Here is a 16,450-nt window from a genome sequence, read left to right as displayed (position 1 = left end):
AAAAAAGTTATGAAAAAAAAGACGAACAAACAAGAAATTTGTTGTTTGAATTTTCTTTTTTAACAAAATGGAACAAAATGCTTTATGAAAGACTTTTTAGGAAGGTGAATTTTTTACAAAGCTGTATTGTTATCGAAACCTTTTTTGAAAGGTCACTTTGTAAAGGAATAATAATAAATTCAATCTGTTATTATTTTATAAAGGAAAATTTTAAGAGAGAAATCTACAAAGTTAAATGAACTTCACTACATTATTTTTTTTTAAATATCCTTTTAGGAAACCTAATCCAGTACCTCTTTTTTAAATTGTTTCAGCACGATAATTATTTTGTTTAATGGTTATTCGACAAAAAAAAAATACAGATTCGATTCCCGCATATAGCATTTTTACTGTGACGGTTTATAAGTTTTATTACTTTCTATAACTTATTTCTATTTCCACACTTATCCTTACTTCGTGTGGAAAATATTATGGTGGAAATAACTTATTAGAAAACCCATCTAGTCATCTTTATTTAGATAATGATACGGCTACTGTGATTCGGTTGGTATAAAATTTAAAATCCCCTACTGCTCCTGTTTCAGTAAATGTAAAGTGACAGCGCTGGGACGATATGAGACAGTGAAATGAATATTCTATAATCAATTTTAGTCCGCCACTCTGCCTGAATCTTTTTCATGGCAAACGAAAGAAACAGAAAATAATATTTAAATACAAATATCTAAATAAGAGGTTTTGAAATTTGTAATTATTCTACTTATTATTATTATTCTTTATTCGTCAAGTCATTTTAACGATCCCACTTCGGAATGAGAGATAATAAGCTGTTAACTTATATACCTTCATTTTGTTGTTTTAAAGGTTGTCTCAAAAGTCTCATAGTCTCGTGTATGAGCAATAATTTATTCAAGGATACTGAAGCTCCATTGATGTTAACATTTTTATTATATAATTTTAACGGATAAAGTATTAGATTTTAAAAATATTCTCTAAAGATTTCAAACCGTTCGTTTTCAATCGTTCGTTTTTACCAGCATGTCAACATAAGCCGCGCGACCCGGGCATAAAGTACATATATATCTGTTTACATACGCGCTTCGAAAGGAGCTTTAGATCGCTCTATTTAAATAATTTATATTTTTTTCTATATATATACAGAAAAAAAAATATATATATATATAAAGGTTCCAAAATAAGACGTTGAAAAATAAAACCTATGAAAGTGTACTTGAAATTACAAAAATAACATATCGAGGACCTAACATTAGAAAGGTGGTGCATAGAATCTCGAGGGAAACATCGATTTGCAATTGCAAAACGGCGTCTAACTTACTTAGCCTTGGTCCTAGACGCTCGACATGAAAGGATTGAAAACTGACGGTTCCCAAGGAATAAGTATAGACCAAGGACCGCTAGGATCAGAGCTCACAAAGTGCAAGTTATTTCAAATAAACTGAGATTGGCGTTGAACTAATTAGACCATGTTATAAACGCATTCGTTAACTTTCTGGTTGAAAAGATAACACGGCCGCCTAAAAAAGCCCAAATGACATTTTTTTTTATATCACTAGGTCGGCAAACAAGTGTACGGCTCACCTGATGGTAAGAGATTACCGTAGCTTATAGACGCCAGCAACACCAGAGGCATCGCAAGCGCGTTACCGACTCAATCCCCAAGCCCCCCAGGAGCTCTGGTTACCTTACTCACCAACAGGAACACAATACTGTTTGAAAACAGTATTATTTAGCTGTGATCTTCTGTAAGGTCGAGGTACTACCCCAGTCGGGCTGCTCCATATTTTGAGCAGGAAATTCTTGCTGTGCCCTACCTCAGTTAAAAACCTACCGAAGAAACGAAAAATCGCTGAAGGTGAAGCACAATGACATGGAGGCAGCCATATATAATAACGATATGACACGTTAAAAAAATATATGTCGGTATAAAGTGGCTTGAGAGGCTTTGTAACCACGGTCCAAGCTGAGGGTGTGAAGGTAAGCTACAAATAGGACATTGAGGTAGGGAGCAGGGAGGGGGGAACATTCATATATTCTACTCAAAATCTGGAGAATTTCATCTGGGGTAGTATCTCAACCTTACAGATGACGCAACTAAATAATAAGACAGAATATAGAAGATATAGACGATGATAGCCAAATAATACTCCTCTCAAGTGGTGTTGTATTCCAGTGATTACTAAGATAGTTAGAGCTCTTATGGAGGGTCAGTGGTAGGTTCAGCAACGCGCTTGCGATGCTTTCGGTGTTGCAGGCGTCTGTAAGGTAGCTTTAAGCTGGGTCTTATTTTTATTTACCACTCTTAGTATAAAAATTCCAGTGTCAGACCATATTTTGCTATACTTTTATAGGCAGTATCAGGATTGCTAACCTGAAACTTACATACAAAACCGTATTATTCATTTAGTTTTTGATTTTAGATGATTATTGCAGTGGTCACCACAAAAGGCCTGTTTGAACAGTGCTCCGCGAGATATTTATTATATCTCGTTTATTAGTTTAATTTTTAAAATAAAAAAAAATATATAACGTAGTCGAAATTAAACACTTTTTATTATTTTATTAAAAATAACAGCTACGTACCAGCAATCGTTTTCCGACAAAAAAATCACAAAAGCATGCCTTTTTTCAGCTTTCAACTAGGTCCTGAATGAAATATTATTGACAATAAATACTTTGTATTATTTATCAGTTAAAACATTATGATGATTAACATTTTTCATGTATATTATATTTTTATTTAATAAAACTTACCTACTTTGTGTACTTAAAAACTACATTACGTTTATATTATTGTCGATCGGTTACTTTTACATGTACATTTGAACAAATAATATACACAGTTAACTATTAAGTGTGTTAAGGAGTTATCTTGTTCGGTTGGTTTGCGACCGTTCTATTAGTAGTGACGAGCATAACTTTGCGAAAGCCTGGCAGAATTTGATTCACGTTGATAATTTGCCTCAGGAGTTCAGGACGTAGTTACGGATAGCTCCAGTATCCTTATGTATTATGTTGCCATAATTGCTAAACTACTTTATAGAACGCGTTTTATGAAATATATAATTGATTTTAAAATTTTATTATATTATTTTAAACGTTAACTAATTATAAAGTTAATAATATATAAATAATAGGTTTCTTTATCATGGTACACTTGGGATATCTCCTTTCCAACAAAAAAAAATCAAAATCGGTTCATAAGCGACGAAGGTATCCCCGACCAAACATTAATATATATATATATATATATATATATATATATATATATATATATATATATATATATATATATATATATTTTACTTATATATATATATATATATATTTACTTTTTTACTGATATTTGAAGTCAGTTAAAAATGTACTCGTATTTATTTACGACTAATTTAATGTTAATGTATTGATCGCACCTACGATAGCAAGAGGAAATCGAAAACTTCAGCACCGGTATTTAGGACATTCCACGTATTACTTACCAGATCGGTTGTCAATTTGTCATTATGATAGATAAATTGAAGAAACAAATATATAGAATAATATAGAGAAACAATTTCTAAATTAAGGAAGATGTAGAAGACGTGAAAAAAGTCATTAATTTTTTTGTCTGTGTAGTAACACAAAAGTAACCTTATCAGAATGTTTAAAATAAAAAATTTAAAACTAAAGACCATGCAATACTCAAATATTGATGTCCTTATATGCTATGATATATTATGCAGTAAAAAAGATTGAGAACACTTTTTGATCAGAAAATTTACTAAGCCAATAGGAGGATATCTGAGTGCCTAGTGCGAGTTTTGTTTGATCCACCTCGAAATGGCATTTGGACACCCTGGTATTTTTAATAAAGGAATAATTGATAACTTAATAGTATTAAATCAATCATTCTACATTACTATTCCAAAGTTTTTGTTAGCTTAACAAATGTGATTACTGACAACAATATCAATTTATTGAATTAAATGTAATTACATAATTAATACTATCTTGCTTAACATAACAAAATCGTATTATTCTGAGAGATTGCCTTAAAAAAATATTAGTACCTTAAAAATGTACGTACGTCAATAAATAATTACATTTTTACTAAATAGTATAAAACAATGTGCTATTTTTGTTTAAATACGTATGCATAAGTGTATGTTTGGGTGCGTGTGTGCGTTTCTATGTGTATGTTTTGTGATGGTGTAACGAATACTTTCCTCCATTCCTATATTCTGAATTTCACTGACTTAATAAATGTTAAGAACCTACTTTCCTGGAATTGAAATGAAATTTGAATAAAATTGAAAATTGAAATTTTCCTGGAACGATTTTACAAATGCAATAGAACTAGTAGCTATACATTTACTCACAGTCTCTTCTTCTCAGCCCACTCATCAGCGTGCTCCTTTGCGACTTTTTCGAGGTGTTCCCTCGCTCGCTCCACTTTTGTGAAGATCTGCTGCCGTCGAGCGACATCCACGTCCACGCGTTTGAGGGTAAGATCATCGCGAGCGCGCTCATCCTTGTCACATAAATTTATTTACCTATCATTGGTAATCGTATAAGCAGATTTAGGTTTAATTATTGCTTACTTCTCTGGAAACTAATGAGCAGAATATCGATAAACAATATTAATATCATACAAGTTTATAGGTAACTTTAATTAATACTGTTAGTTAAGCCTAAATGTATCGAGGCATAAAACTTAATATAATTGGGACACAGATATAGATATAGACCAATAGATACACGTCTTTCCTTAAAGAGTAAGTTTTACCTACCAACTTTTTCATTTCCATATGAATCCGATCCATGAATTGATTGTACAAATATTTTCTATACTGATTGAATTCTTTTAAGGAACAGACTGCCCTACCATCTTTAGTGCAAAAGCCTAATATTTTCATCCTTTTCCTGGCTGGCTTTTGTGCGAAATGGTGAGCTAAATGCGGGTCGTGTTCAGGGACATAATCGTACGAGACATTGTAACAATAAGGGTCCGCTAAATTAAATGTAGGACGCGGTCCGCCGCCCAAGCCGAGTCGACGTACCTGGGTAATAAAAAAACTTTAGTCAGTACTAATGTAAGAAATTTCAATAAGAATTGCTTATTTTATATTAAAACTAGCTGACCCCGCAAACTTTCTTTTGCCATATATTTTATTAATTTTCTCAATCCCTCCCCCCCCTTATAACTTAGGAGAATAAAAAATAGATGTTGGGCGATTCTCAGACCTACCCGATATGCACACAAATTTCATAATATTTTACTAACCCTCTTAACCCCCCCCCCCCCTCCCTTATAACTTAGAGGTATGAAAAATAGATGTTCGATTATCAAACCTACCCGATATGCACAAAAAAATTCATGAGAATCGGTCAAGCCGTTTCAGAGGAGGAGTTTTATATATTAGATTATATTAATTTCACAAAATTAATCAAATGATCGAGTGGAGAGCAATAGATTTAACTAAGTTTTTACTTTAAACTTAATCAAAAAATATAGTTTTTCGTAATAGTATCAGACCATCGTGGGGCTTAAAAATATTTTAACAATTATAACTATACTTAACCAGAAGATTTTTTTTTTGGAAACATGTAATAAAATTATTGTGATTGCTCGCAAACGAAAAAAAAACCCCGACTTCAATTACATCGACGAGTAATACAACGTAGATCGACGAAAAAATAGTCAAGTAACTACGCGTTATCAAAGATTACTCAAAAAGTAGTTATCAGATCTCAATAAAATTTATATGTGACCACATGACAAATATCAGCTTTTGATTAAATTAAAAATTATTAAAATCGGTACACCCAGTAAAAAGGTATTGCGGATTTTCGAGAGTTTTCCTCTATTTCTTTGGGATTCCATCATCAGATCCTGGTTTCCTTATCATGATACCAAACTAGGGATATCCCCTTTCCAACAAAAAAATAATTATCAAAATCGGTATATCCAGTAGAAAGTTATGCGGTATAATACAACGTAAGTCGACAAAAAAAGCGTCAAGTAAAAACGCATTATTAGATATAACTCAAAAAGTAGTTGTTAGATCTCAAATAAATTTAAATGGGACTAAATGATACACACCACCTTTCGATTAAAAGAAAATTTGTCGAAATCGCTCTACCTAGTCAAAAGTTCTGAAGTAACATACAAAAAACAAAATACAGTCGAATTGAGAACCTCCTCCTTTTTTGGAAGTCGGTTAAAAAGGAATATGAAAGCTGCATAAATGCGTATAAACAAAACATTTTAAACATCGACACTTGGAATATAATTACTTAATGAGCGAGTCAAAACTTAAAAGGTGAAAAACCTAGTTTTTTTATAAAGTTCCTCATTAAACGTAGAAATGACACCCTTTCATTGCTCCGAGGTTCCGTATCTAGGTCATTACCGTAAGATTCGTAGATGACTTTATTATTTATTAAAGGAAAATAATGGTGCTATTATTATTATTCTTCATGCTAGATTCACTTCTATTGTCAAGTTCATATTGCTTAAAATCGACTCTTGAACAAAGCAGTAATATATTTATGTCTTTCAAAAATATTATATATACTACTGTCCCCTACGTACAGTATCAAAACTGAAAATTTCCTATTTTTTTTATTGCATGAAAAAACTACTTTTTATGTATATTTTCAAAGAAAAAAGAGAAAGTGCTATAAAATACACATAAAATCACATTTTTCATGAGCTTTTATACTCAGTATCGATACGTAACAAATCATTCAGCGTAAAAAATGTAAAGTGCCTTTTTTCAATTTCGATATTATACGTAGGGACAGTCGTATTTATACCGTTTGCATATTTTCGTACATATAAAATTGAATAAGGTCAGTGATGAGGTAATGTCAAAGATGTGTTTATTTTTTGGCAAGTTTCATTGTTTTATAACATAGGGTTTGATATTAAAACGAGTACATTTACTTAGTAAGTACAATGAAACATCGGGAAGGCGAACTCAGTTACTCGTAACATCGGAAAGCAATAATTAATCAAAGCTCTGCTGAATTTAATTAGTTTCAGTGCATCTAGTTGAATTAATTTCTGCGTTTGTGCTATGACATTTCTATGCGGATGCATTGTAGACGGATGCTCGTCTTGGCATTGTTTAGTTGGGTCGAAATATTGAAATATTAATCTATGATTGTGATGGCATATGGATGAAAATGTAATTCTATCTGTCAACCTTAATTGTCTTAACTCCAATGTCAACGTCGAATAAAACATGAACTAAACAACTAAGCATCAACAAAACATATTTGGAAAAAAAATATATCATAATTTTATAGTAGGAGATACTAACTAGAGACGAACTTACGAATTGACGATTACGTTCGTATCTTAGACTATTAATAAACTTTCTTTCTAACTTCTCGGCCATGATAGTAAAAAAAGCAAGAAAAAATACTTTAAAAATATATACATAAACAGTAAAAGTGAGAGGAAATTGCGTCGGAAGTAGACTAAGTAACGTTAAAAGTATCAGTTACATTTACGTTTCAATAAAGATAAAATGTCCTTGCCATAATTGACTTTACTGTTATTATCAAAGCTTAGGTACCTATGTCGTGTTCTAATATTGTGAGAACCTAATAAAATTACAGTAATGGTAAGAAGAAAAAAAAGACCAAAATAATGGTTTGCATGTTATGGTTTTAGAACTTCGTTTTAAGTTAATTTCACATTTTATTATTCTAGACTGTCGTTAAATTAAACTTATACCTAATTTTATGTAAATTTGTGTCTCGTGATTACGACTACTTTAAAGTAAAAAATAAAGTTTTAAGTCCGAGGTTACTTATTAGCGCGTCTACGCAAACAAATGTCGCAGCTGTATAGTAATTAGTAATACAGATAACAAAATTTGAAATATGTGTACAGAAAATAAACTTTTTTTAAAAATACATGCGCCTCGCGGATTAACTCACACAACTATCGATCCCGTGAGATTTTCGGGATGAAATGTATATCATGTATATTTTGAATATCACGATATTTAAGTAGCAAGTATTATTAAAATAATTTCAGTAGTTTTTATATGAAAGAAGCATGAATAAGCATCCATCAATCCTCACAAACTTTCGCAGAGAAAATTATCATTTTAGTCCCTAGAAATTCCCTTAGAAACATTTCTCATTTCTAACAATACGAGAATTATGTACTTAAGTCGACACAGAATTTGAGGGTACAATTTAGCTTAACGTTTAACCGCAGGCTTTGGGTATAAGCCAGATGTATGTGTGCATTACATTTTGTAGCTTAAATAGCTTATACGATCAAACATTCATACGTTGACGATGTGGAACCGTTTGCGTATGTAAATTGATGTGTTAGTGGTTCCTACTTACAAACAAAAACCCGTGTTATACACAGACGGATGATGATGATGAGATTGCTCTTAAAGAAACGGTATGAGGGGCGCAGTATGAAAATATATGGGGAATGAAATCGTGTGAAACAACGAAACAACTGTTACAAAACACTACAAATTACAATCAAACATGTGGACCAATTTCAATACGCTTCAGCCTGTAATATCCCACTGCTGTGCAAAGACCTTTTCCCCATGTAGGAGAAGGATCAGAACTTAATCCACCACGCTGCTCCAATGCGGGTAGACGGATATATATACTATGAGTAATGATTTTTTTAGTGATTTTTGTAATGATCGCTATCAGGGGTACCTGCTAACAACCGAGACCGACAGCTTAACTTGCTCTCCGAAGCATGATGGAGAGACCCACAAGGACTGCACAAACACCCAGATCATGGTAATAATCTTTATGGCTACTACAAATGTTTGTCATGTGCGGGGATCGAAACCGCAACCACCAGCGCAACAACCAAATTCAATACTTACAATAATATTGAAGAATAAATAACAATGAAAATAAACAAATTCAGAAAAAATATACATAAAAACTCAATTTTTTTTTTTTTATTACAAACAAAATGTAAAAATAAGGGTTCAGTAGAATTGCCTCAATATTTTTCATTATTTCTTTTTGTTATTTACTATTTGTTACTATAATTCCCTGAAATTCTGCACCCCTCAATAAGTCCATAACTTTTTCTATATCTCTGTACCTATGGTATCCTTGAAAATGTCAAGTGATATTGAGTATTAGTGGTACGTTTCACCTAATCTTACCAGCGGACATATATAACTAGATAAACTTAACAGCATTTTTTAAAGAAATTGTAGCAGTTCGTATACATTTTTAAATGTTTAGAATACACTGCGTCAATGTGCGTTATCCATCGCACTATTCTATTCAGGAGTTTCTTTTTTTTATATTACCTACATAATTATTGTGTTTTTATTTTAAAAAATTATATTATGATTTTAATGTTATGGCGATTGATTGTAGAACGACATAGTCCTGTGTAAACCTAACCTGGTTCCTTTTAAAAATGTGTAACATTAGACCATTAATAATTACAAAGGTACACTGTAAAAGACTGAAATGGAAATCATAAAATATACGGTTAACATAAAGTATAGTCTTAGAACAAAACGGTTTGGACTAAAAAAAATTTCTATATATTTTTACCAATTACGATATACACTAAGATAACACTTTTTATCGGGGGGTGACTCAGCCGCGACCATGTCGCCTAAAACGTCGCCGAAATATTGGTAGTTTCAAAATAACAATTGCGGTAAGGACTTACCGTAGAAATAAGTATATATGTTGCAGTCAAAACTCATAACCAGTCAAAAGCACTATTGACTAGCAAAATCAGTCAGAAGTACTTTTGACCGTTTGCTTTAGTCAATAATACTTTTGACTAAAATAACAGTTAAAAGTACTTTTGCCCAGTGGAGCTGGTTAAAAGTACTTTTGACTAAATGATTCCGTCAAAAGTGGTTTTGACTGGTTGTATCAGTCAAAACTCTTAAAAATTTAAGGTGGTCAATAAAAATAACGACAAACGCACATATAAAAATTTTTATATTACTCATTATTAGTGGTTATTAGTGGAGCGATGGAAGATATGAAAGATAGTCATTTCAATGTGATGACAAAAGAAAAATTTGAAAAGTTTGCAATGGATGTGGAAGACGCGAAATTTAATGAAAAGGAAACACCATTACAGTACAGGAGACTACAACGCTTTAACACATTGAAGTTTGTGGTATAAAAAAATTAGTTACAAACACAGAACCTGTCAAATATTTTTGCCGGCTGAGGAAATCTACGACATTATTGATGCTGCTCATATTTCTATAGGGCATGGTGGTCGCGATAGACTTAAGAATGAAACGGCAAAAAAGTACGCTAATGTTACAAAAGAAATGATTAATGTATATTTATCAATGTGCGAAGTATGCCAAAGGAAGAAAAACAAGAAAGGATGGGTCAGGTTTAGAAACCGACCCTGCACACTGAAATGAACAGCCGCTGCCAAGTCGATCTGATTGACATGCAGTCGCAAGAAGATCGCGGGCATAAATTTATTATGGTTTATCAGGATCATTTGACTAAATTTATTCACATTCGAGTTAATAGTGCTTTTGACTGACGCTTTTTTGCAGTTAAAACTACTTTTGACGGAGAGCGTCAGTCAAAAGTATTTTTAACCGCGAATTTGCAGTCAAAAGTACTAATAACCAATAATTTTCAGTCAAAACCACTTTTGACCAACTTGTCCAGTCAAAAGTACTTGTGACTGATTTCGCTAGTCAATAGTACTTTTGACTGGTTAAGAGTTCTGACTGCAACATATACACATATACAGAGACATATTTTTTTAGCTTGTAACATCCGATACAAATACAAATATCCGACACGAGCGGGAATCGAACCCAGAATCGCTGGTGTTTTGAGCGCATACACGACACTATCACTACACCGATTATTAGTTATTATTATTTTTAAATAATTTATTGGTAACATTCCATATTCCGAAATTAGTATAAGAGCAAATATAAAAAAAAATGAATTTTAAAAGCCAAAGATAATACAAATCTTGAGGGTTAAACCTTGTAAATAATTAAGGTTTAAACAAAAACAGCCATATCACGTACAGCTTTCTTATTATTTAATTATGCAAATATATAATTTCCTCTCATTTAAATATATCAAATGTAATCATTAAAAGTATATATATAAATTAGTTACCTACATAATAAGCGAAAAAGGCTCTAAAATGAATATACTTAAGCTTTTCCAAGCACGTTTCAAGGGCGTACGTCAAGTGTATAAAGTACTAATATGGAAAACGGAACACTTCCAATAAACGTAGAATAAATGTTGGTTTTAGGTATTTTGGGAAAGTAAGCAATAAACAACAGTAGCGCAAAATAAATTTGGAACAATAATGTTAATCCGCCAATTGTTAATTTTAATTCTCGTAATACCTGTAAAATGCCATATCAACATAAGAGTATTTGCTCGGTTTGTTTCTAAGACATCGTTTGAGTTGACTTAGGTACCTTATAGTATTATATTCTGATTACCTTTGGGATATTTTGGAGAGAATAAATTAAAAATGTTATATTCCTTCATATCAAATATCGTATTTCTTTCAAAAAAGGCTGTAGAAAATTTATTACACAGCCTTCTGTTTTTAACTAATAATTCAAACTGAAATAAAGACTAAACACGTAATTAATAACTTTTTACAAAAAAAAAAAAAAATCAAAATAATTTGTTTGGGTATTGCATGTAGATGAGGTTGATCGATGATATTTTTACATAATCAAAGGTAAGGTGCTTACTTTCATACCACCATTAGCGATTTCGTAGTCACAAATTTATGTGATTACAAAGTAGCTCTTCAAATTACGAAAAGAAATGTTTATAGAAAGTAAATGAAAAATAAATGGTAATGAATGTAAATATTTGGACCGAATAAGTACAATATCATTCGCGTGGAACTTGATAGCAAATAACAAATAGCATAGATCGGCGAATAAACATTTCGATATCAAATTCCAGGAATACTTATGTTATCGTGATCATTTTTATTAAAAAAAAAATATTTTATTTGGAAAAAGAGACGACGTCTATTTTACCACTAATCTCATTTGAACAAAAAATATTATTTTGCAGTGTTTGAAATTGTTAAAGAAAATAGTATCCAGGTAAATTATATTTACTATTTTTTTATACAAACATTCTAATAAATAACTATATTGAAATAAATATTACATGTGGTTTTTGTACATATTATAAACAATGTTTTTAGATTTTATTTAATGTTAATTTAATTAATACTTAATTAAATAAATCCGTTTAGCTCTTCAAACTACAACCAAAGAAAAATAAAAACACTAAAGAAAGCAGTAATATGCAATAAATTTAAACTTACGTCTTCGCCGATTTTCCCGCGAGAAAATACGATTTTTCCTTCCGGCATTTTCGGTACTGGCAATTTACACTCGAGTCCGAGTCTATACCAGAGTGGCAATCCATTCTTCGGAACAGCACGATTGGGTTTCGGTATGGACTCGATGACTTTTTTCAATTCCGTAGGTTTCCTGAGAGTCAGCAGTGTTATGTCGATATCACTTATGTCATCTACTTCGAGATCGGATGTTTTAGCTGACGACATTGCGATTTAATAGATAGTACAAAAATAATTGCAATACCTAACGCTTGTTGGAATACACTGAAAATTTGACAGGTGACATTCGATTAACTGTACTGTCAGATATTTTATTTTTAATCGTTTTCTATGCGGCTGGCTTTCACTCAATTGTAATCTGGTTACAAAGTAGACAATAAAATATTACCTTGTAGTGAAAAACATAAAAATATACTTACTGAGCAGAGACGACTAATATTACATATATTATAATATAACTTATATACATAAGGTTGTCGTAAATGTTCGCACGAAAAATATTGTATTGGTACAAACATTATTCCTCAAACGAGCTACGGACCGAAAATGTGTCACGTGCATTCACATGCAAAGCAATTTAATGCGACCTCTTTTGACGAATAAGAGACGTAAACGTATTTTAGCAAAAACAGTTTTTAAATTACTGAATATAATTTTAACACACGTTTCCTAGATTATCGACGCCATTGACTTTACGAGTATTTCAGTCTAAGGTTCAAATATTTTTACTACCTTTGTGTTCTGTTTTGTGTAAACATATTTTGATTGAACTGCTAGTTTCTCAATGAAACAATACTAAACAATCACACTCTAGTTTTGTGTTACAGTAGCTTTTACAATGATTAAACATTACGGTTTTTAAAACCTAAAACCAGGCTGCTGTAATGATAAAAACGATAAAACAAAGTAAAAAATTAAATGGGTCCCAAACATACAAGAAACATATGTACGACTCAACCTTAACAAATATTGAATTTTGTGCATTATTGAACATGCCATTGGTACGGAACTCTTCATGAAAAAGTTAGATTTGTAATTACGAGTTGGCTGGTTTTGGTGTTACAGCGTCCATACGTTACGGTAACTGTTTACCATCAGGTGGATCGTACACTTCTCAAACTTGAAGAATAAAATAATGGAAATATAAAAAAGGTTGAAGCTCCTCAAGATAAGGCAACATTAGCTAATCTAGCCCATAATAATGTATTTATACTATGAACAGCGATTAACATTTGCACTTAACAACAATATATTTTTTTTTTTTAATTGGACCTCTCTTCACATAATAAACACCCGTGATAACTGTTAGTTTATTTATTGCAGGCGAATCGGTTTTTCATTTAAGGACGCTATCACATTTTTCACTCGTTCAAGTTTAGGTATTTAAATCGCAACACAATAACTTTACGCGTACGCACACATTGATACCGCTATCTGCTCGATTTTGTACCGACGTAACTAATCTTGGTACTTGAAAGTATTAATTTTTAATTTTACTGGTATTGATTAGTAAATTTAGTTGTAAGTTTAAAGTCGAACTTGGTAACTGTTACTAAGTACCTACTATTCACGGAACCTCTCCCCTACTCTGTTTATGACGATGTCTTAAGGCGTCAGGGTATCTACTACTCGTTCGTCGTACTATACAATAAAATATAATAGATAATAATAAGCTTATTTTTATAATTTAAAATCACATACAATTTTAAGTTATATTATTATAGTTTTAACATTATAATAATATAAACATAACATATTTTACGTAAACAATCTATACAAATAAATAAAATTGGAGTATCCTTTAGTTATATTAAAATACTGCTTTTTACTAAATGCATACGGATGTATACACGGTCCATATACCAAAATAACATTTTTCCAATTTTTGTCTGTCGGTATGTTCCGGCTAATCTCTGAAACGGGTATATCTTATGCAATAAGGAGTAACATAGGCTGCTTCTATTTTAGAAATTTATTTATTTTATAACTCTGCAAACGGAACAATGATGATGATGATGAATGTAAATTTAAAATAAAATAATTTTTAACAAAAAAAAAAAACCGACTTCAAACAGGAAACTTCTTCAATATTATAAAATATTTATTTAATCATTTCTGATTAACTAAATCAAATTACGAATTACTTTGTACTAAGTAAGTTTATTTTTCACTTTTTAGTTTCCTGTTAGAAGTCAGTTTTTTTTTTGTTAAAAATTATTTTATTTTACAATTTTTAATGATGGGTAGACCTAACAAGGATGCTTTTTCTCTTGTGTCGGGGGTCCGGAAACATACACAATACACAAGCACAAGCACCCAGATCATGACAAACATCTTAAATGGCCAATACAAATATCTGTCCTGCGCGGAGATTGAACCCACTAACGCCAGCGCAACAGCCAGTTCTGTGACCGCTGCGCTAACGCGTTGACATACTATGAGTAAAGTTCGCTATCAGGTCTACGTAATAACAACCGGGACTGACAGCCTAGCGTGTTCTCTGAGGCTAGGTTGGGAGAACCACAAGGATTAACAACTAGACTGAAAATAAATATTTATATAAACATAAATATCCACTCCAAGCGGGAATTGAACCCGCGACCGTCAGTGTTTAGACGCCGCCGACGCGGCACATGCACCATTATATCAAAGCGGTCGTCAAACAGCAAAAGGTAACTGCTGTAAATTGTTGAGAACTTCCCTCGAGTGTTTATGGGCTCCATCATCAAACCTGGTCCTGTGACACAGATGACCACACAGCAGGTAATTCCTCGAATATCTTTCGTCTCCATCATCAGACTGTAATGGCACTTGTAACTCATATAGGTGCAAAGTTCTCATCGATAGAAACGAATTAAGTTCAAACAGCAGGTAATTGCTATAAATCGTTAAAGAGTTCCCTCGACTATCTTTTGTCTCCATCATCAGACTGTAATGGCACTTATAACTAATACAGGTGCAAAGTTCTCACCAATAGAAACGAATTAAGATCAAAAAGCAGGTAATTGCTATAAATTGTTGAAGAGTTCCCTCGACTATCTTTCTTCTTCATCATCAGATCGACTCCAGACCTTTATTAAATAGTAGTGCTTTACAGTAATTAATGAAAACATGATTAAATTTACTAGTCACCCGTACAATTTTTGAAAGTTTCCCTCGATTTCTCTGGGATCCCATCATCAGATCCTAGTTTCCTTATCATAGTACCAAACTAGGGATATCTCCTTTCCAACAAAAAAAGAATTATCAAAATCGGTTCATAAACGAAAAAGTTATCTCCGAACATACATTAATATATATATATATATATACGGTCGAATTGAGTAACCTCCTCCTTTTTTTGAAGTCGGTTGAAAAGAAGACAAATTGCGAAGATTACTTATTATTATTGATTATTATATATAAACCAGATGCATAGCAAAGACAATCGATTGTGAAGTATCAATTTAGTCCAAGCACAGTACACACAAGGAACTCATTTTTTACGTAATTATTACTTGCGCTGAAGCGATACAGGCGTGCTTCCATGAGCGCGTTTCGGCGCGGAATGACGAACGACGATGGTTCACTTGTAAAAAATGTATGAAGAAATTTGAGAGCGTTTCTTATTTTTCTCATAAATGGAAATATTATTTATTTTTATATAAAATATCTAGCGCTACGCATAGAGGACTAAATAAGCAACAATTTCTTAGTGTATTTATTTTTCTTAGTGCAGTGTATTTAGGCTATAATGGTTCCAATTCAGACCCGTCTTTTTTTAATTTTTTGCGATTTCTGTGATGGTTAAACTGTATTTGTGTGAAAAGTTTGTATGGGGCTATAGAATTTTTATGGTCTCACTCGGAGATGAATATATTATCTTTCATTTGAAACCAAGATATCCTCTCAGGGTGACTCCTAATTAATTAAAATGGTACGTGAAAAACACTGATATTTGTAGAAAAATGTGATAGCGTCCTTAAGCAAGAAATTTTGTCGAATTATTATTAGTTTTATAGACATGACTTATAATATCTACGATAATATCTTACGATTCTTAAGAGAATACATTTATTACTGTAATTTTGTATATTT

The 16,450-nt window shown here is 32.0% G+C and overlaps 1 protein-coding gene across 1 annotated transcript in view; it reads right to left on the bottom strand.

Annotated features, from left to right (window-relative positions):
- The window catches only part of LOC123657714, a 45,034-nt gene extending 32,454 nt beyond the window's left edge, over positions 1 to 12,580 (bottom strand). The window contains exons 1-3 of the mRNA XM_045593236.1: positions 12,338 to 12,580; positions 4,785 to 5,054; positions 4,374 to 4,525 (exon numbers count right to left, since the gene is read on the bottom strand). Of these exons, the coding sequence (XP_045449192.1) occupies positions 4,374 to 4,525; positions 4,785 to 5,054; positions 12,338 to 12,580 (665 nt within the window). The remainder of the gene's footprint in view (positions 1 to 4,373; positions 4,526 to 4,784; positions 5,055 to 12,337) is intronic.
- Between the last annotated feature and the right edge of the window lie 3,870 nt (positions 12,581 to 16,450).

The sequence above is a fragment of the Melitaea cinxia genome, chromosome 1 (assembly GCF_905220565.1).
Source record: "Melitaea cinxia chromosome 1, ilMelCinx1.1, whole genome shotgun sequence".
Classification (NCBI taxonomy): domain Eukaryota; kingdom Metazoa; phylum Arthropoda; class Insecta; order Lepidoptera; family Nymphalidae; genus Melitaea; species Melitaea cinxia.
This window is presented reverse-complemented; position numbering and strand designations above follow the sequence as displayed.